This window comes from Pongo pygmaeus, chromosome 1 (genome assembly GCF_028885625.2).
Source record: "Pongo pygmaeus isolate AG05252 chromosome 1, NHGRI_mPonPyg2-v2.0_pri, whole genome shotgun sequence".
Taxonomy (NCBI): domain Eukaryota; kingdom Metazoa; phylum Chordata; class Mammalia; order Primates; family Hominidae; genus Pongo; species Pongo pygmaeus.
Window position 1 is genome coordinate 199787402 of NC_072373.2, and position 22705 is coordinate 199810106.

At 39.8% G+C, this 22705-nt stretch overlaps 1 protein-coding gene across 50 annotated transcripts in view; it reads left to right on the top strand.

Moving 5' to 3' along the window:
• Positions 1-22705, top strand: part of PUM1 (pumilio RNA binding family member 1) — a 133693-nt gene that overhangs the window by 45903 nt on the left and 65085 nt on the right. For 45 of the 50 annotated variants that reach the window (XM_063666735.1, XM_054465557.2, XM_063666823.1 and 42 more), the window contains 2 exons: positions 12400-12508; positions 13471-13649. The exons of 2 other annotated variants lie outside the window; for them this stretch is intronic. In XM_063666735.1, the coding sequence (XP_063522805.1) occupies positions 12400-12508; positions 13471-13649 (288 nt within the window). The remainder of the gene's footprint in view (positions 1-12399; positions 12509-13470; positions 13650-22705) is intronic. 3 more of the 50 variants (XM_063666782.1, XM_063666828.1, XM_054465611.1) reach the window with 1 other exon arrangement.

Consider the following 22705-nt stretch of genomic DNA (forward strand, 5'->3'; position numbering starts at 1 on the left):
TGATGTGTGCAGAAAACAGGAAACCCCTGTGCGTTTTGAAGTTTAATGATAGTCATCAAGTTTGCAATTCTATCTAATATCTAATTTGTGGTTGTTCTAAAATTTGTTTATTTATTTATGTTTTTGAGACAGAGTCTTGCCCTGTTGCCCAGGCTGGAGTGCAGCAGCACTATCTTGGCTCACTGCAACCTCCACCTCCTGGGTTTAAGTGATTCTCGTGCCTCAGCCTCCCAAGTAACTGGGATCACAGGCGCCTGCCACCACACCTGGCTAATTTTGTACTTCTGATAGAGGCAGGGTTTCACCATATTGGCCAGGTTGGTCTTGAAAATCTGGGCTCAAGCGATTTGCTTGCCTCAGCCTCCCAAAGAGCTAGGATTACAGGCATGAGCCACCACACCCGGCCTGGTTGTCCTAAAATTTAAAAGCTACCAAATTCTTCTTATCTCGACTTGATTGCTCTTTTTGCTCTTACTGTCGCCCAGCAGCCTACAGAGGATCTTCAGGGCAGCCTCAATACCCTTTGGATGCATAAAACTTAAACTTTTGATACTATATGCACACATTTGGATCTGTTTGTGTTTTTATTTTTTATTTTTGAATTTTCTTTTTCTTCATGTACCACACAGGAGACTTAATGGATTCTGTTTTCATTTAGCTTTTGCACTCAGCTGTCTCTGCAGAATAGAGTCCTAATTAAAAGAACTCCAATGATAGACTGGCTTATGTATACTTAGTGAATTCATTCTTGATCATCAGAATGGGCAATGACTCTTGAAATTTATAGCTTTTATTTTGTTTTACTTTATTTAAAATTTTTGAGATGGAGCCTTGCTCTGTCACCCAGGCTGGATTACGGTGGCATGATCTTGGCTCACTGCAACCTCCACCTCCCAGGTTCAAGCAATTCTCCTGTCTCAGCCTCCCAAGTAGCAGGGACTACGGGTGCATGCCATGATACCTGGCTAATTTTTTGTATTTTTAGTAGAGATGGGGTTTCACCACATTGGTTAGGCTGGTCTCGAACTCCTGACCTCAGGTGATCCACGGCCTCGGCCTCCCAAAGTGCTGGGATTAGAGGCGTGAGCCACCACGCCTCGCCAGCCTTTAATTTTTTTTATTTTTATTTTTTTGAGATGGAGTCTCTCTCTGTCATCCAGGCTTGAGTGCAGTGGCGAGATCTTGGCTCACTGCAACCTCCGCCTCCCAGGCTCAGATGATTCTCCTGCCTCAGCCTCCCAAGTAGCTGGAATTACAGGCATGCGCCACTACGCCCAGCTAATTTTTGTATTTTAGCAGAGACGGGATTTTACCATGTTGGCCAGGCTGGTCTTGAACTCCTGACTTCAGGTGATCCCCCACCTCGGCCTCCCAAAGTGCTGGTAATTCAGGCATGAGCCACTGCGCCTGGTAAAATTATATAGCTTAAAAAAACAAAAACAAAAAAAACCTTATTTTGAAAAGAGTCTCTCAGCAGCAATTTTGTCCTTGCCCCTACTTCCACAGTTCTTTTCTTACCATTTCACGTCTGGATTACTACATTGGCCTCTTTGCTTAGACTCCCAACATTCATTTGCTTTCCTTCACCCAATTTTATAGAGGACTGTCAGATCAGTCTTTTAAAGATAAATTTTATAATGTTACTACCTGTTGCCTATTGGATTAGAGCCCTAGGGGTGCTTTTTGTAGTCTCACTGGCAGCTGACATTAGTGATTTTTCACCCTCTTCTTATTGCTACCCTGTGTTGATGGCCAGTTTCCAGCTGGGCACCTGCTCCACTTGCTTTCATTTCTGCCTACCTTGGTTCATTGTAGAAGGTCCTTTGCACTGTCTCACTCACTCTAAATCAGGGTTGTCCAGTCTTTTGGCTTCCCTGGACCACATTGGAAGAATGTGATCTTGGGCCACACATAAAATACACTATCACTAGTGATAGCTGATGAACTAAAAAAAAAAAAGAAAAAAATCGCAAAATAAAATCTCAATGTTTTAAGCAAGTGTATGAATTTGTATTGGGCCACATTCAAAGCAGTTTTGGGCTGCAGGTTGGACAAGCTTGCTCTAAATTCTGTCCCCTTCTTTAAGATAGTTCTTGACCATCCTATCCCAGGTTCATTTCTTCATTGGTGGTTGGTTACTCTTCCTTTCTTCATCTGTAGTAGGTTGTGAATTTTAGCAGTCTGTACTCCGTTATTAGGTAGTATGCTTATCTTAAAATTACTTGTCCGTTTGACTCTGGTTTTTCTTTTTAATCTTTTAAGTTCCTTCAGGGCAAAGAATGTCTTTTACTGCTTTTTTTGTTTTTTCCAATAGTGGCTAATGCAGGCTGTGCATTTTAGGGTGTGTGCAAGTAGTACTTTTGGGCATCAGCAAGTACTTCAAATACTGAAATTTATTTTTTCAATAGTCAGAAAAGCAGTGTTGATTTCCCAGTTGTGGGAGAGAAGATCAGATTACCTCATCTTGTCCTATACTCTGCGATCTCCTTGATTTCATCCTTAGTGGAGGAAGTGTTATTTAAAGGCATTAGATACAGGTATTAACAGTGCTTATAAAAGGTGCTTAATAACCTGGGAAAACCTTTAAAAAATCTGTTAATTTATATACTGCATAATTATAATTATGCAACAGATTAAAGTTTGCTTTTTTTAAAAGCAGTATATTAGATTTCAGCCAAAAGAGGTATTTTGTTAAGACACCACCATGTCTATGGAAATCTGTTTTCGGTAGTAACCATTTGCAACAACAGGGTAAAAATTTTAAGCAGTAATTACTACATGCCAGATTGTGATGATACCTAGTAGAGAAATATGAAGAAAATTATTGGAGATGTTGATTCTTAGACAGTTTTTTTGGTGATTTGAATTAAATTAAATTAATGAGAACACAAATTTTAACATTTAACATCTTTACATGTAAGTATTGAGTAACTGATTAAAGTGGATGCACTTTACTCTGCTTATATGTAGATTATTTTTAATACCATGAATGTATACATATATATAAATGCAAAATGAGAATTTGGAAGATCTTATTCTTTCACTGAAAGAGAAGGTGAAAACTTAAAAATTCTTTGCTTTATATACTTACTTTTAATTAAAAAAACTGGCTTGTGATGGAACACTCAACATTTTTAATATTCCTTATTTAAGCAACAATTTTCAAAATGAGTTGGAAGTTTATTACAGGTTGGGTATCTCTTATCCAAAATACTTGGGACCAGAAATGTTTTGGAATTTTTTGATGTTTGGAATATTTACATTATAATTACTAGCTGAACAGCCCAATCTGGAAACATGAAATCTGAAATGCTCCAGTGAGCATTTCCTTTGACTGTCACATTGGCAATCAAAAAGTTTTGGATTTTAGAGCATTTCAAATTTTGCATTTTTTTGGATTAAGGATGCTAAGCCTGTATCAGCTTGCTTAAAAATATTTGAAATTTAGGACATGAGCTCTCTTCTTAAAATTGCTATTAACTTTTGCCCTTTTGAAATTATATTGAAGTGGCCAGGCGCAGTGGCTCATGCCTGTAATCCCAGCACGTTGGGAGGCGAGGCGGGTGGATCACCTGAGGTCGGGAGTTCAAGACCAGCCTGACCAACACGGAGAAACCCCATCTCTACTAAAAATACAAAATTAGCCAGGTGTGGTGGCGCATGCCTGTAATCCCAGCTACTCAGGAGGCTGAGGCAGGAGAAATGCTCGAACCCAGGAGGCAGAGGTTGCGGTGAGCTGAGATCGCGCCATTGCACTCCAGCCTGGGCAACAATAGAGAAATTCCATCTCAAAAAAAAAAAAAAAGAAAGAAAAATAAATAAATAAATAAATAAATTACATTGAAGTGGCTGGGCGCGATGGCTCACGTCTGTAATCCCAGCACTCTGGGAGGCCGAGGTGGGCAGATCATGAGATCAGGAGATCAAGACCATCCTGAGTAACACGGTGAAACCCCGTCTCTACTAAAAATACAAAAAGTTAGTCAGACGTGGTGGCAGGTGCCCGTATTCCCAGCTACTCGGGAAGCTGAGGCAGGAGAATGGCGTGAACCCAGGAGGCGGAGCTTACAGTGAGCCGAGATCGTGCCACTGCACTCCAGTCTGGGCAACAGAGCGAGACTCCATCTCAAAAGGAAAAGAAGTTATGTTGAAGTGAAATGTATCTGCTTGAGAGATATGCCTTATTTATTTGCAGTGAATTTCAGACCACCATAATCTCAGTTTTTATTTATTAGAGAAATAGTTGAAAATCATAACAAAAGTATATTTTGAAATAAGTAATCCACAATCCCAGTGTACTAACAAACACTCTTCTGCTTTTATTTTTCTTTCCAGTCTTGATCCAAAAGGGAAGAATGCATGAGGAGAAGCAGTCTTTACATGTACAATTTTGTATTTTACTTTTAAAATGTAATGTTATTTTATAAATATTACTTGTAGTCATTATGGCTATTTTTGGTGAGCTTACATTGTTGTACTACAACTTGTTTGCTTGCTTATTTATTTATTTAAAGAGACAGGGTCTCACTATGTTTGCACAGGCTAGTCTTGAATTCCTGGCGTCAAGTGATCCTTCTGCCTACCAATATGCTGGGATTATAGGTGTGGGCCACTGCACCAGGCCCACAGCTAATTTATTGTTGAATACTTAGTTTGCAGTTTGCTTTCAACTTTTTTTTTTTTTTTCTGAGACACAGTCTTGCTCTGTCGCCCAGGCTGGAGTGCAGTGGTACGATCTTGGCTCACTGTAACCTCCGCCTCCTGGGTTCAAGTGATTCTGCTACCTCAGCCTCCCGAGTAGCTGGGATTACAGGGGCCTGGCCACTATGCCTGGCTGATTTTTGTATTTTTAGTAGAGACAGGGTTTCACCATGTTGTCCAGGCTGGTCTTGAACTCCTGAACTCAAGCAATCCACCCGCCTCAGCCTCCCAAAGTGCTGAGATTACAGGCCTACTTTCAACTTTTTTTATTTTTATTTTTTATAATTTTAATGTTTAAAAATAGAGATTGGGTCTTGGCATGTTGCTCAGGCTGGTCTCGAACTCCTCAAGTGACCCTCCCACCTCAGCCTCCTAAAGTGCTGGGGTTACAAGCATGAGCCACTGCATCCAGCCTCAACTTTTTTTTTATTCTTACAAACACTTTGAATGTATATATATATATTTTTTTTGAGACTGGATCTTGTTCTGTTGCCCAGGCTAGAGTGCAGCGGCACAATCACGGCTCACTGCAGCCTTGACCTCCTGGGCTCAGGTGATCCTCCCACCTCAGTCAGACTCCTGAATAGCTAGGACCACAGGCATGTGCTACCACACTTGGCTTTTTAAAGTTTTTGTAGAGATGGGCTGTCATATGTTGCCCAGGCTGGTCTTGAACTCCTAGACTCAAGCTGTCCTCCTGCCTCACCTCCCAAAGTGCTGGGATTACAGGGAATCAGCCACCATACCTGGCTGTGATTCTTGATATATATGTAGTTTCTGAGGCCCTTACAAAAGAATTATGCTAACCAGGAATGGATGAACTTGGCTTTTTTTAAAGATATGTTTTAATAAGTTAAAGCTTTAAATAAAGCTTTAGTATAACTTAATATCAGTATAGTTCTTAGTATTTATAAAAGCACTTCATATACTATCTCACTTGATTTCACAACAACACTCTGGTATGGAGAGACTAAGTTGTGAAAAATATAAAATTTTTACAAGTAAGACTACCACATGTGATTATCAGTGGTTACCAATCAAACTTCTTCATTTCAGTTAGTTCTGAAAGGTCCTTTTTCTGAGTTGATGTCATCTTCTCTTAATGTACTGAGAGTGTGGTGAGATATATACTAAGAGATTAATAATTGTTTTGGTTGTTGGTCTGTCTTACTAGCTAGTTAAATATCAAGCATTTGTTTCCTGCATTGGCTACATTCCAGTGAAACTAAGCTTGTGTTGTAAGTTAGAGATGCCAGATAATAACATGATCAAACTGATCACGTCTGCAAGGTTGTAACATCCGTATTAGTAATATTTCTTAAGATGCTCAATTTCTGCTCTGAGATGCTCTGTGCAGCCTGTATTGAGTGTGTAAGCAGTTACCTAATATTTTATTCCTTTTGAGTACAGAGTAGTTGCTGGAGAGCCCTTTTACTGTTGAGATCATCAGTAAACTTCATTGATAAATCCCTATTCAAATATTAGTGGTGGTATGGTCAAACAAGTCCAGGCAATAATTGTCTTGCCTCTGCAGTTCCTGAAAAGCCGTAATCATGGTTCTTGTAGTGTTGTTTTGTTGGGGTAGTTAATGTAATGAGGTTTGTACTGACATGGCCTAGGTGATGCCATGATCACTGTGTCTGATAGTTTGACATAGGAGCATTTCATTGACAAACTATTAGTATTGTGATGTCTATTGGCTGCTACTTTGCTCTTTTAAAGAAGGATAGTAGCTGATCTTTTGTTTACTGTTTCAGCATTGTATTATGTCATTACATGTGTTATCTCTTTCATTGTACACAATAGGTCATTTTATAGGTGAGAAAAAGCAGAAGAGGATAAAATTCACACAGCTGGAATTTAAAACTAGTTTAAAATAAAGTGATTTCAGAGCATTCATGGGTCTTTATCACTTCTTAAAATAAGAAGCCTAGAGTTTCTTGATATTCTCCACTTTTTATTGTCTTAATCCGTGTTTTAAGGGTTCTTGGTGTAGGGGTTTATGACATGATTGATAGTTAAGTGTTAAGTGTGGTTTTGCGTATTGTTCTTTTTTGTTAGATGGAAAGGAAAAAAGGTGTTTCCAGGCAGAATTTAAAAGAAGTGTCTCAAGTGGCTGACATTGCTTGTAAACCAGTGGTTGACTTCTATTTTGTTTTCCAGAAGCCTCATGGATAAGCTTACGGAATTTTTTTTTTTTTTTTTTTTTTTTACTTTTCGTAAGTTTTTTTATTTTATAAACTTATGATTCAGGATGGGATAAATAGTGTACGTGTGTGTGTTTCTCCCAGAGATTTGAGAGCACACACTGTTGGTGGGGCAGTTAGGAATTCCACTTAATGTGACATTACAAGAAAGAGTACAAGGTCTATTTATTTTATTGCTGGGGATGATAGAACTCCCCAAGTCATGGTTCTCAGTTTGTAGATCTTGAAATGGACTGTTAATACTAATTCAGATGATTGGGTTATGATATTGACCCCACACTAACCAGAACAACAAGAGGCTAACGTATGAAAACCAAAATGCAGTCTGCTGATTTTTTTTTTTTTTTTTAAGGAAAAAAAAAAACAACTCTTAGATGGACAAGGATGGTTGTGTTTGGTGATTGGCATGGTTGGCTATAGGAAGAAGCCAGTTCCTTTAAGAAGGTGGCTTGGTAAGCAGAGTTGGAGCCAGGGAGATTACTTGGGTGTTTTTAGTGTCCAGTGTAATTAAGCTACTATCTAACCAGATGCATTAATTGCTTTGATAAGAATAGGCTTCTTTGTGCATTGTATGCCCTGCCCTTAAATGTGTCACCTGCATAATACTGGCTACTTCTGACTCCTTGGGTCTCTTTTGCTTTTGTTGGACCAATTTCTGATTCCTGTTACCTTCTTTTGGAATTGTCACATCGTTTAATCCTCTCACTGCCAAGTTATTCTTTAAAACAAACTCTGTACATCTCTTTTGTGATCTGTTACTTTTCGCCTTGTCAAAAAAACCAGTCTTTATTTCCAAATTCTTGATGGGGTGGATAGGAACTATCTTTTCATAGGTTGGATGCATTTACATTTTTGGTTATTGTGTGTTAAGTGAAGATTTGGCAACTGCTGGTATTTGTGCCAGTGGATTGGCAAACTAGGATATTTTACCCAGTGCTGTGGATGATGTTACCTCCAGAGAGCTTACTGTTGAATTTGAAATTGTACTTGGATAACACATTGTCATTTGGTTTTATAATTCAGTAGTTTCTAACTCCTTTTAATATGATCAGATTTGAACAGTTAGTTATCTTTTAGCTGACTGTTGAATATAAGTGATTGCTGCTAATTCTCAGTAAGCTCAACATGTCTAAATTGATCTGATTTTGCCGAGTTAAAAAAGCCAGTCTTTTTTTTAATACAGAAGGGCTATAAGACAAATTTGGGGAAAAGATGCAGTGGAACAAAGGTAATTACTTTTTTTCAATTGAAAAGGATTTTACTTTTCATCACTTACATTTAAATATTAGAAATGGAACAAGAAGTGTTTCTTAAAAACAGACTCCTAAAGAAGTGTTTCAAATATACAAAAATACTTCCACATATTCACAACTGTGTTATTGCTGCTTAACAAATCACCCTAAAATTTAGTGGCTTAAAACAACACAGTGTGTATGTGTGTGTGTGTATGTGGGTGTATTTTAAGAGATAGGGTCTCACTCTGTTGCCCAGGCAGGAGTGCAGTAGTGTAATCGTAGCTCACTGCAGCTTCAAACCTCTGGGCTCAAGAAGTCTTCCCACCTCAGCCTCCTGAGTAGCTGGGACTGCAGGGGTGTGCCACCACTCTGGACTAATTTTCAAAAAGTTTTTTGTAAAGCTAGAGTCTCGCTATGTTGGTTGCTCAGTCTGATCTTAGACTCCTGGCCTCACCCTTAAAAAGCACTGGGATTACAGGTACAAGCCACCATGCCCTGCCTAAAACAAGACAGTTGTTTAAGCCTCACAGTTGCTATAGGTTAGGAACCTAGGCATGACTTTCCTGAGTCATCTGCTTCAGGGTCCTTCACAAGCTGCAGTCACGATTTCAACTTTGGCTGCATTCATTTCAAAGCTTGCTTGGAGAAAGGTCTGTCTCAAACTTGCTTGGAGAAAGGTCTGTTTCCAAGCTCACTTATGTGGTTGATGTCAGAATCCATTCTTTGCTGGTTGTTGGACGGAGGATCTCAGTTCTTAATTATGTGTAAATGACCCAGGGCAGAGGCAGAGTTCAGTGGGAAGCTGCGGAGCAACAGCTTTGTATATGTAGCTGTTGTCCAGAGATGTCTCTCTCTTGGCGTCATGTGGCGTCTGTATAGGGCAGCTCACGACATAGCAGTCATCATCAGAGTAAGCAATCAGGACAAATAGATAGGAGAGGACAAGCAAGATGGAAATCACAGCTTTTGTAACATCTTGAAAGGAACGTCCCATGACTTGTCTTATGTTATTTCTTAGAGGCATGTCATAGGTCTAGCCCACAGTCAGGGGAAGGGGATTACTCAGGGTATGAGTACTTGTAAGTGAAGATCATTAAGAGTCATTTCAGATGCTGCTAACCACAGCAGTTGAGTATAGATGCATATGTTTTGGAGGCAAGGGAGAAAGACTGAGTAAGATCCAGAGACTTTTAAGAGCTTTGCTAATTTTGCTTCTGTCTTTGCCCAAGCACCTTGGTTCAGTCTTCTGCTTTCTTTTTTTGCCATAGTGGCAAAAACCACACTTTTGCACCAACCTAATAGCACTTTGCTTCATGTTTGCTGTATTGTTGTTTCCTTTTGAGAGAATTTACCCTGAAAATAGCCTTGCTTATGTGTTCACCTGCTTCTCTTGGCTTTGCACATTATGACAACCTGGTATACTATCATGAAAGGTGACAGGATCCCGGAACTGATTTTTGAAGCCTTGAGCTGAAAGGCTGCTGCTTTCTGTAAGCAATTTTACAAATTATGGATAAAGACTATATTTACATGTGGAGGTTGGTACTTTTGGAAACTGTTCCTTGAGGTGTTTTTTTTTTTTTGGTTTTTTTTGAGACAGAGTCTTGTTCTGTTGCCAAGGCTGGAGTGCAGTGGTGTGATCTTGGCTCGTTGCAACCTCTGCCTCCCTGGTTCAAGCAATTCTTGTGCCTCAGCCTCCTGAGTAGCTGGGACTACAGGTGTGCACCACCATACGCAGCTAATTTTTGTGTTTTTTAGTAGAGACGGGGATCTTGCCATGTTGGCCATTCTGGTCTCGAACTCCTGACCTCAGGTGATTCACCTGCCTCAGCCTCCCAAAGTGCTGGGATTACAGGCGTGAGCCACCATGCTGGGCCCTGTTCCTTGAGTTTTAAATAAAGATTTACAAGTTTCTGTGAGTAATGAACTCTTAAAACATTTAAAGGACAAGAATGGTTTTGATCACCTGGGCATTCTTTGCAATATTATGTGGAGCATAAAACAAGTGAGACCCTCCTTAGGCTGACATTCTTTCTTCTGGAATACAAAAGAGTAGTTGCTTTTGCTTTGCACAAAATACGGGAGAAAAAAAATCAGAATTTTGATTGGAGAAAGGGTATAACCAATGGGGAAAGAAATTTTATTTGTAATCTTCAGACAGGATATTTTTTTTTTTTTGGAGACGGAGTCTCGCTCTGTTGCCCAGGCTGGAGTTCAGTGGCACGATCTCAGCTCACGGCACCCTCCCCCTCCTGGGTTCAAGCTATTCTCCTGCCTCAGCCTCCTGAGGAGCTGGGACTACAGGCACACACCACCACGCCTGGCCAATTTTTTTTTTTGTATTTTTAGTAAAGACAGGGTTTCGCCGTGTTAGCCAGGATGGTCTTGATCTCCTGACCTCGTGATGCTCCTGCCTCAGCCTCCCAAAGTGCTGGGATTATAGGCGTGAGCCACCGCACCCGGCCTTGCAGCGGGCAGGACATTTTTGAGATTAAAAGGAGAAAAATAAATTTAAAAATAATTCTTGAATTGTCCTTTGCATAGTTTACATTAATTTTCAGTATCCCCTCTGTGACCTGGTTTGACAGCTATTTTGCCTAGGTGTGATGTTTTTGAATACATTATTGAGAACCTGTTGTGCTAGGCACTCATCAACAATATTTCTAATCATCACAGCAACTTGAACGATATTTTCTTCATTAATAAAAAGAGAGTGAGGTTCAGGGCAGTTTAGTAAGATTTCCTAGGGCACTTCAAAGTTGTCCAGTTCAGTGCTTCCCAACCCTAATGCTTAGCGTCGATCGGGGCTCCTTTCCCATTTTTTACCCTGATCCCCGCCCTCCCCCAGATGCCCTTAGGGTAGTAAGTGGTACACCAGGAAGACTGCTACTTACAACTGTTCATTTTCCAGGCAACTTAGGTATCTGTGCAATTACATACCAGACAAATGTGTTTTTTGTCTCAATCTTGTTTAATTAGTAAACAACAAATTAGGTCCTTAAGAGCAAAGTATATGGCAAACTGCTTTGGTCCAGGCAGTAACCCATGTCCATGAGATAGATTATAGAGCCACTTAAAGGTAGATGAAAATTATGCTGAGAAACCCAGAAATTAGATTTGGGAAGCAGAAATTTATTTTAGTGAGAGCAGAGTTTAATTATTTTTCCATTATCATTGGATTATGGGTTAAATGGGAAAGTTAAACCTTTATTGTCAAGGAGAGGAAATGTTTTGTGCTTTCTGCTTTTTTATTGTGTTCCTTTGAGAAATTCAACTCTCCAGGTATTTTTGTGCTCAAAAATGGTGGTGAAATACTATCTCAAACATCTTAGTTTCCTGTGTAATAGCAGTTGAAAACATAATTAGAGGAAATAAGAGGGGGCATTTTAGTCAGTAAAGCTGATGACCAGAACCAAGAATGATAGAGTTCTGTGGAATTTTACTTTGTAAGCCTGGTCACTGGTGCTTTGATCTTATGCAAAACTGTACTGTGTCTTGCTTGAAGGGTACTTTGCATTTTTTTGTTGAAGCTAGTATAAACTTCTCATGTTGGCTTATGGCCAGCGATCCCTGTTTCTCTGAAGCATGGAGTGATTTGTGAAGTCACTTTAATGGCATTACCAAGTATTGTTAAAAAATTAATGGAGGTTAGGAGATTTTATTTCCCTTCCAGTAATGAAGGAATAGTTTTTCTGTCCTTCCAAAATCTTGGAATAGGTTAGTGTTGTGGTTGGGAAGTATTTTGGTTAATGGAGTCTCTGTGTATAAAGGAAGTGAATTTTGCCTCTGGCATTCCATAGCTGAGGTTCATAGCTGGTTCATGCTCCAGCTTGAGTAACTTTGTCTGGTAGTTAGTACACATATAGAGAGAAGTGTTTTAATAGTTGTAAATACTTTCTTTTTCAGTAAGAGTCCACTTAGTAGTTAGCTAATAGGGTCACTGTTAGTTCCCTTCCCCCCTCCTTAAAAATCTTGGCATGGGTTAAGTGAGTAATTCTAGATATTTAAGTTGGGCCTCTATTGGATGGTTTGATCAGTGTCCCCACCCCTGCCCCCCACCTTGCCTTAGGCCTCTCTGTGACTTTTACCAAATATATAGCAGTGTTCTGACCACAGTTGTGTAGTTGGAACACTTTAATTAAAGACCTTCAGGGCACGTGAGCATCTTCAGTACCCTTGTCTAAAAGAAAGTGTTGACTGCTGTACTTTCATCCTTTATGAATTCTTTAAAAGCATCTATTATTTTTAATTTGCAGCAGCTCTTGCCAGGTAAAAAGTTTTGGGAAACAGATGAATCCAGCAAAGATGGACCAAAAGGAATATTCCTGGGTGATCAATGGCGAGACAGTGCCTGGGGAACATCAGGTAATCTAGATCTAGCATCTGTACTGTGATTTATGCCTGTCTTAGAGCTCCTTTCCTTAGCAATTGGCAAGTCATGAATTTTACATCAGTGACATAAGCATGTCAAGCAGTGTCCTCTCCTGTAGTATAATTGCCATTAAGGAGCTTATATGATGTAATTTATTAAAACATAATTAACACAAAATCATATCTTCAATATTTTTTGAAGTGCTAGCCACGGGGGAGTGGTCTTATTTGAAACGACCATAATTTCAGCTGTAACATTTTGTTCTGTACTGCTGTCAGCATACTTGGAATTAGAAAATCCACACCTGCCATTTGAAGTTCATGTTTCTTTTTCTCCCCTTGCCCTTGTGTACCGTGTATGGAATGATCTATCTTTAAACGTGATTGGGACCAAATCAAGTCACTGGGCATGGACATTCTCCTGGCATACTACCCCTGAAGAGGGATGGGGAGAACTTACAGAGGCAGACACACTGACAGCAGAAAAAGTGACATGATAGGGAGGAAGGAGACAGAAAACCCAAAACCCAATGTCATGTATTACAGTACAACGTAAGCATGGAACCTCGTGATGACAGTAAATTATCAGAAAATAATAAATTATATTGTTTTTAAAAAGGGCAGTAAAATCATATTTTGTTTTAGTAATACTAATAAAATATATTAAAAAAGAAATCCTTTTACTTATAAAGGGTTAAAAATTTTATCCACTCAGCTAGATAAACCAGATAAGCTAGATAAACTGTTGTATTCCTCTGCTATCCTGGATAAATGAGGAGTGTGTTCCATTTCCTTCGCTTATGTTGAATATCATACAGTGAGAGACACGATAGGAGGTTTTGGCTCAACTGACCATGGCAAGTTTCCTGATTCCATTGGTTTATCCATGAGACATCACTCATAATTTGTTTGAGCCTCTGGCTGCACTGTATCATGCTTGTGTATCTTTTTTGTAGATCATTCAGTTTCCCAGCCAATCATGGTGCAGAGAAGACCTGGTCAGAGTTTCCATGTGAACAGTGAGGTCAATTCTGTACTGTCCCCACGATCGGAGAGTGGGGGACTAGGCGTTAGCATGGTGGAGTATGTGTTGAGCTCATCCCCGGGCGATTCCTGTCTAAGAAAAGGAGGATTTGTAAGTTGGCTTGAGGAACTTGTTCCTATCTCTCTCTCTCTCTCTTTTTTTCCCCTAAAGCAAAACATGCCTGTTTAGTTTCCTTAGATGTTCACAGCATTAATTACAGGGTATTTTCAAACAACGTTTGTTGTAAATAGAACTCAGCAAACATAGTAGGAGATGTAAACTCAACTTCTAAAAACTAAAGTAATAATGTTTTGGTCGGGGGGGACACATTGATAGTATTGTGAGATAAGAACTGAAATCTAGATCAAAGTTCATTGGTCTATCAGAAAACACCATTTTTACTTTAAAGTAAAAACAAAAGGGGGGTGGTGAAGGAATTAAAAAAATAAAGCTGATGCTGGGATGTTAACAGGGAATTCCAGATTTGAGAGCAGTGATTTGCCAATACCTGAGAAACCTTAATATAGATCAGATTATAGGGCTATTCTTGTTTTGTTAGCTACGATTTAATTATAGAATCCTCTTTGGCCCTCCTTGAACGGCTTTGTTTCTCACACCTGGCCTATCAAGAAATTAGGGATTCTGTTAATTCTTTCTTATGTTTTTTTTGATTCATTGTCACTGACCTCTCTGATGCTAAATTGTAGTCAAATAAGTCTCTGTGTCTATAGCCTCTTTCTTTTTAAGTCTTAAGCATTTTTCTGTGAGCATCTGTGATAGCCTTTCTTGAAACAATTTCTTTCTTTATCATTAACTTTCTAGATCGGGAAGTGTTAAGATGTATTTCCATTTGAGTCTTCCTCATTTTGAATTCTGCGACTGTTGTCATATTCCAGGTCACAGACAGGAAGGCCATGAGAGGCACATGAATCCATCTTCCCTCCCTTTCTCCTGTCTAAACTTGTTTTGTACTTTTTCAAAGACATTTCTCCCTGCAGTCATTTTGGGCTGATACCACCTGATAGCAGTCATTTAAGAGATTTTAATGTAATTTGTGGGAAAGAACAGCAGAAGAACCTTCTTTCCCACAAATTAAGAATTAATATTATAACTGTCTTTCTTTAACAGCATTTGTTGCTCAGTATTTCTTAGTGTTATACATCTTTTGCTGGGTATCAGAGGCTTGGTCCTGTTTTCCCTATTCCATGTTAAATTTTGTTAGAGTAACAGTGGTTCATTTTTGGTGCAGCTTCCTCAAGTGTCAAGTACAGTTCTTAAGTACTAGCTATTCTAAAGCTGACCTGATTGCTTTTCGGTGTTTTGACCCTGCAGAGACCTAGGTCAGGTTTAGTAGCTTGTGAATCAGATAGGAGATGGTTCCTTTTATTTGAGCCTTCCCAAGGGGCTGCTTGGGAAGAACAAGATCTACCCTTTGGATGTGGGTTACTTCTCTTTCTTCACCCTATCCCCAGCTCACCTCTTTTTTTGTCCTCACTCTTTCCTCATCTTATGAGCACAAATTCCTCAGCAGAAATTAGTGTTGTGCGTCAGTAGGTTGCTAGTGTGGTGAACTGGAACCTGTGACTCTAGCTGTGAATTCTTTGTCATGTGTGTGATCAGTTTCTAATTCTTGGGCACTAACCAGGAGGCATGTGCCTGCTACTGTGAAGCTTGTAGGAGGCAGAAAAATAGTTGGAATTAGGAGGAAGATACATGGTGGGATTGAATCATTTTGCCACATTTTTCTCTCTTTAAACAATCATCTCACTAGACAGTTATTTTGATGACAAAAGCTGTATCATTTGTCCTGGGAGACTGGTGATTTACCTCTTTTACAAAAGGATTGTGACAGAGGAGGTTAAGACTTCAGGCTAGATAGATGGGGTCAGAAGATTGGACTTTAACCATCAAGATAATTTACTGAGCTTCTGAGGTATGCATAAAGATAAATGAAAATTCTGAGGTATGCATAAAGATAAATGAAAATTCTCCAAATCTGTGTTCCAGCTTCTTTTACAAGGAAGATTGTGGGTAATGGAATATTATCCCATAGTTTGACTTAGATTGCATCTATAGAGTGATACAAGAGGACTGATCTAGTGACATCAAGCCACTTGTTGGCGTATACAGTCTTCTGGTGGATGGAGACCTGTGGCTCAGTGAACTGATTATCTTTATTATTGTTATTATTATTGAGATGGAGTTTCACTCTTGTCTCCCAGAATGGAGTGCAATGGCACGATCTTGGCTCATCGCAACCTTCACTTCCAGGGTTCAAGCGATTCTCCTGCCTTAGCCTCCTGAGTAGCTGAGATTACAGGTGCCTGCCGCCATGCCCAGCTAATTTTTGTATTTTTAGTAGAGACCCGGTTTCCCCGTGTTGTCCAGGCTGGTCTCAAACTCCTGATCTCAGGTGATCTTCCCACCTCGGCCTCACAAAGTGCTGGGATTACAAGCGTGAGCCACCGCGCCCAGCCAGTGAACTGATTATCAGCTTTGTGGTTGTATCCTCTTGATTTTATACCTAACTTGACTTTGCTCTGCCTGTTGGTCAGGATGACACCTGACCAAAGCTCTTTTTGTGGAAGCCTGAATCACTTTATTTTTGTCATAGTATGCATGCATCTTCTTGAGGAAAGTGAGCCTTTTCTTTTAAAATCTAGTCTGTCATTTAAAGTGTTGAATTCAGAGAACCAGGAAGATAGGATTTCTGCTTCTTGTAGATAATTGTTCTAAAGGAGGAGTGGTACTTGGTAGTGTATGGGGTCAGGGCATCCAGGTATTTTTACTTTTGGGGTAGCTGTATCAACATTAACTCCAGTAAGCCTCACTTTAATCCTGAGAGCTGAAAACAACATCTCCGATGGTATAGTGATTGTAGACCTCAAAGCAAGTAACTAAGAAGTTATTCTTACACACTGACAACAGATAATCAAGACTTCAACTTTTCAGGTAAAGGTGGTTCAGAACTAAAATAAATCTCTATATAGTGGTTTACCATTTTCAGTGAACTTTCCTGGTTACAGCTAGATTGAAGCTGTTTAGCTCATTGTCTAGCTTGAATTCATTTTGATTGTACAAATGGTCTCAGTTTAGTGGTTTTGGCTTCTGTGATGAGAATACATTCCGGCTAACAAGAAGAATCTGGCGACCATATTTTGTTCTGAGCATTCACTGTAAATTTTTGGTGGTATTCCACATAGGAATCTCAAACTTTAGGAGAGCAGCTTTCAGAATAATAGAGCTCAAAAATATCAGTCAAGTCTTTTATTTTTCTTTTCTTTCGTATCCTTTGTTTTATTTATTCTTGGAGTAGAACAGGTGCTCGCCCCACAGCCCCCCATGGTTCAGGGTGGTTACAAAATCAGATGTAATTATTGTATTTTTGAGGCCCGTGGGTGAGATTGTCATCTAAGGACCCTGCTCTCTGGAATACCAGCTGATCTTTTTCAAATATGTGGAAGCCTAGCCAGCCAAAAAGTGGATCATGATTTCTACCTTGCTGGTTTATGGTGTCCAGGGAAATGAGAAGACCACTCTAAACTTTGATTAGGGTAATGACCACCTTAACCTCACAGAAGAAAGATTTTTAGAAAAAATATATTGGGAAGGTCTTTCTGTTTGTTCTATAGAGAGTATCTGCTTTTTGATCTGGAGGATGTGTACACATTCGTAGTATACATCTATTTGGGCTGTGAAACTTGTTTGTCTAGGTTTCACTGCATTTACTTTGAGGTAACCAGTGCTACTTAACTTTCATAGGTTTTGTTTGAAAACTTCCGTACAATGTAATGCAGATAGAAATCAGGGGTTTGAGTTTCAAATGGACCTTAATTCATTTGCAAAATGAGGATAATCAAAACTCAACAAAGTCTAATTCATACAGCTGTGTAGCATATGTGAAAATGCTTTGTAAACATTAGAAGTCTTAACTACCAAAGTCAGTGGGCCAACAACATTAGCATCACCTGGGAGCTTATCAGAAACGCGGAATCTCAGATCGTATCTCAGAGTGAATGAATCAAAATCTGCATTTTGACAAGACTACCCAGATGATTTGTATGCACATTAAAGTTTGATAAGCACTGCTATCATATGTGTATCTCAGAAAACTCAGCTGGACAAAGAGTCTAATGATTAGAGCCTTAAAAGTTTCCTGGGGGAAAAAACATAGTATGTCTAGCAATTTTTAAGCCTTGGTGGGGAGGGCCGGTGAGGGCACTGTGAAAAAGGCAATGGGGAAAAAATGTGAAAATTGGATGAAGTATTTTTTTTTAAAAGACAACTGTACTTTCATGAATTTCCTTGTTTAGTCCTTGGAACAACACTTTGAGGTAGATACTATTGTCTCTATTAATTTATAGATGAGAAAAATGAGTCTTAGAGGAGAAATGGGCTGAATTCAAACTTTGTTCTAATTTCAATTTTTAGCTATATTGCTTTCAACTGTGCCATACTGGCATTGTTTGTGAGTAGGAATCCTCAAAAAAGGATCAGATTTAATATGTTAAATTAAGAAGTATTTCACATGGCTAGCAGTTTCAAATTTATAATTTTTAATATTTGAATTTTTTTTTTTTGAGACAGTCTCTTTCTGTCACCTGGGCTGGAATGCAGTGGTGTGATCTCAGCTCACTGCAACTTCTGCTTCCTGGGTTCAAGTGATTCTTGTGCCTCAGCCTCCCCAGTAGCTGGGACTACAGGAGTGCATGTGCCACCACACCCAGCTAATTTATTTATTTATTTATTTAATTTAAATTTTTTTTTTTTTTTTTTTGAGATGGGGTCTTGCTCTCTCGCCCAGGCTAGAGCGCAGTGGCGCGATGTCGGCTCACTGCAAGCTCCGCCTTCCAGGTTCATGCCATTCTCCTGCCTCAACCTGCAGAGTAGCTGGGACTACAGGTGCCCACCACCATGCCCAGCTAATTTTTTTGCATTTTTAGTAGAGATGGGGTTTCACTGTGTTAGCCAGGATGGTCTCAATCTCCTGACCTCGTGATCCGCCCTCCTCGGCCTCCCAAAGTGCTGGGATTACAGGCGTGAGCCACCGTGCCCGGCCCACACCCAGCTAATTTATATTTGAAATTTTAAATTACCAGTAGAGCTTGACATTGTTGTACTTCAAAGGAATTAGACATTTCAGTTTTTTGGCATTTTGTGAAAATGGGTAAGTGTGTGCAGGAGAAACCAATGTTTTAGTTAACATTCTTAGAGTTTTTGGACTCAGTGTGTCAAGCAGATACAAAATACTTTGTAGAAAGAAGGGAGGAAAATGACTAATCCCATTAAATATGACTTCTGCTGTGTGAAGCTTTCTTTTAAAATCACTGCAGTAAGAGTAGTAAATAGATTTGAAATCTTCTGACTTCATTCAGAATTAATAGGTATATTAGGAAGTATTCCCCCCTTTATGTGAGTCTTTTGAGGAAGTTGAGCTATAAGTGCATGGATTCTGACCTCAACAATATATAGTTCTACCTACGTCTGCTTTTCTCCCAGTTCTTTGATATTTAGCAATTTCTCTGCCTCTCTGTAGGTCTGGGATCTCTCAGCACCCATCTTGGTTCCACTCTTGAGAGTTTGATTGGGCTTGGCCACTTGCAATTTGAGCATTTTACTGAAGTTTGTATTTGAGCACTATAGCTTTGGGTTAACATTCAGCTCAAGAAAGCCCATAATTAAAAGATGCTGTTAAGCCTTTTTCATTTATTCATTTAGCTGATAGACTTTTCCAGTACTGTATGTACTAGATAATATATAACAAGAAAGCACATCACAAACCATGCCTTTCTGATGCTTATGTTGCATTTAATTACCTTGGTTCTCAATTGTGGATACTTACCCGAGCTATTTGAGGAGAAGCTTTTCACAACATTTGCAGGAACCTCTACAGACCAATCAGATCAATCTCTGGTGCAGAGGGTGGGCCCAGCCACCTGTGAATTTAAAAAGATTGCGATGCTTAACCCTAATCATAGAACCACTGCTTTGTGAAAATGACAATGCCCCTGGGAGGGCCATATTGGCCATATACTTGTATTTGGATTTAAACCACTTAATTGGGACATTTAAGATTTTTATTCCTGATGTCATGTATAGTGTTACATAAGAAATACCATCCCAGTGCGTCTCTTTATTACTACTATTATATTACATTTGTGTAAAATGGCTTATCTTTATAAAACTTTTACACATGCATTATTTCATTGTTATTCATGAGTAAACAAAGTCTCAGAGATTAAATGACCTGTCCAAAGTCCTGTGACCAGTAAGTGTTAGCAGTTGAGATAGAATGTAGGTTCTGTGCACCCTGGTTCAGTACTTTTTTTTTTTTTTTTTTGAGACAGAGTCATGCTCTGTCACCCAGGCTGGAGTGCAGCAGTGCGATCTTGGCTCACTGCAACCTCTGCCTCCTGGGTTCAAGCAATTCTCCTGCCTCAGCCTCCCGAGTAGCTGGGATTACAGGTGTGCACCACCACGTCTGGCTAATTTTTGTATTTTTAGTAGAGATGGGGTTTCACCACGTTGACCAGGCTGGTCTTGAACTCCTGACCTCAGGTGATCCGCCTGCCTCGGCCTCTCAAAGTGCTGGGATTACAGGCGTGAGCCACCACACCTGGCGGGTTCGGTATTTTTTAAAAGACTGGGCTAGGTGTTATGGCTCACACTTGTAATCACAGAGCTTTGGGAGACCAAGGCAGGAGGATCACTTGAAGCCAGGAGTTTGAATCTAGCCTGTGAAACATAGCAAGACCCCATCTCTACAAAAAATATAAAAATCAGCCAGGCATGGTGTGTGCATCTGTAGTCATAGCTGTTTGGGAGGCTAAGGTGGAAGGATCGTATGAGCCCTAGAGGTTAAGGCTGCAGTGAGTTATCACTGCAGTACTGCATTCTAGTCAGGGTGAAAGAGTAAGACCCTGTCTCAAAAAAAAAAAATAAAAAATCACACAGCTATGAGTAGTTTATCTTAAATATTTTTCAGAAGTGTAACATTTTCATAAAACTTAGCCTATTTATACCTTTCTTCTATTGTCTTTAGGGTCTTCATGTTTTTAAGAGACCATTTTAAGGATCTTGAACCTCATACTGCTGTCTATTAATGAAATAAAGACAGGGTCTCACTTTGTCCCCAGACTGGAGTGCATTGGCAGTGCATATTTTGTTCTGAGCATTCACTGTAAATTTTTGGTTGTATTCCCCATAGGAATCTCAAACTTCAGGAGAGCAGCTTTCAGAATAACAGGGGAGCTCAAAATATCAGTCTTTTATTTTTCTTTTCTTTTCGTATCCTTTATTTTATCTATTCTTGGAGTAGATCAAGTGCCCACCCCACAGCTCACTGCAGCTTTGAACCCCTGAGCTCAAGTGGTCTTCCTGCCTCAGCCTCCTGAGTAGCAAGGACTACAGGTGCATGCCACCTTGCCCAGCTAATTTTTTTTTTAAACTTTTTTTTTAAGAGATGGCATCTCCTCTGTGTTGCCCAGGCTTGTCTTGAACTCTAGGCCTCAACCTAGATTCTTCCGCTTCTGCCTCTCAAAGTGCTAGGATTACAGGCATGAGCCACTGCGTGCAGCTGATACTATCTCTTAATAACAGACTTTTGACAGAATGGTTTCCTATTTGTGCTTTTGTTTTTACTCAGAAGTCAGACTTCTGCCAGCCATTTTTATGGAGGGCCATTGTTGATTTCTTGAGTTTCTTTTTTCTTTTAAGTAAACTTTCTATTGAAATATGACCTATGTTCAGAGAAGTGTACGAGCCATAAATGTTCTTCTTGAATTTCTGCAAAATCAAAACACCTATATAACACCTTCCCAGATCAAGAATTAGAAACTTCCCTTGGGTTCCCCACTCTCTAAAAGTAGGAACCCACTATTTTGGTTAGGCATCAATAGCTTATTCAGAGTAGAAAACCAGGTATTTTGTAGGAATGGCCTGTACGAGATTGGTAAAATGCAACACATTGCAGGGAAATATTTGAAAATCTGGCCCGTGGCAGTATAACTGAGAATGTAAATTAGTGGCTGAAAGTGTAACTTAGCGGTCAAGATTTCAGGCTATGCTGGGCGTGGTGGTGCATGACGGTAATCTCTGCTACTGGGGAGGCTGAGGCAGGAGAATCACTTGAACCTGGGAGGTGGAGGTTTCAGTGACCTGAGATTGCACCACTGCACTCCATCCTGGGCAACAGAGCAAGATTCCGTCTTAAAAAACACCACCACCACCACAAGAGATTTCAGGCCAGTCAGCATGTAGATGAGCTGAGCAGGTTCTCAGTAAAGCCCTTGTGAAGAGCCCCTGAGGAAAGATAATGCAGAGCATTGATTTGACTAGTGCACATCCCCTGCAACCAGCTGTCTTGCTTGTTGTTGAAACTTCCTACTGCTGCTTTATCCTCCTTTCTTTCCTTTTTTTTTTTTTTTTTAAAAAAAGACAAGAGTTTTACTCTTGTTGCCGAGGCTGGAGTGCAATGGTGTGATCTCGGCTCAGTGTAACCCCCGCCTCCTGGGTTCAAGCGATTGTCCAGCCTCAGCCTCCCGAGTAGCTGGGATTACAGGTGCTGCCTAATTTTTGTATTTTTCTTAGAGACAGGGTTTCACCATGTTAGCCAGGCTGGTCTCAAACTCCTGACCTCAAGTGATCCTGCTTTGCCCTTCCAAAGTGCTGGGATTATAGGTGTGAGCCACTGCGCCTGGCCCTTTCTTTCCATTTTTGCCTACAGACCTTTTGAACTCCTTTTGAGAAATTGGAGCTGAACTGTTTCTTCTGAGCCAGTGATTTGATTTGTAGACTGCGGAAGATGATGACTTAGGCGTGGCAGTGGGATGATTCTTGTAATATTCTTTTGCTGTTGACATTAATGGTTTCTGATTTAGGCAGAGTTGTCATCTAGACCGTATTACCACCTCCAGGACTCTTATTTAATGATGATAAGGACAACAGGAAGATCATTCTTATTTTAACAGTTCAGTTTTGCAGGATTTTTTTGTTCCTTTTAATTTTCTTCATCATATTTATTGAGCTTTTATCAGGCACTGCATTCAGTGCTACCTTTATAAAAATGAGTACACAGCTTTAGTCAGTTTTGCCTCTGCAGTATGGAGGAAGCTACTACCTTTGGATATTTTGAAAGATCTTTTTGCCTTTAGAACCCTATCATATTC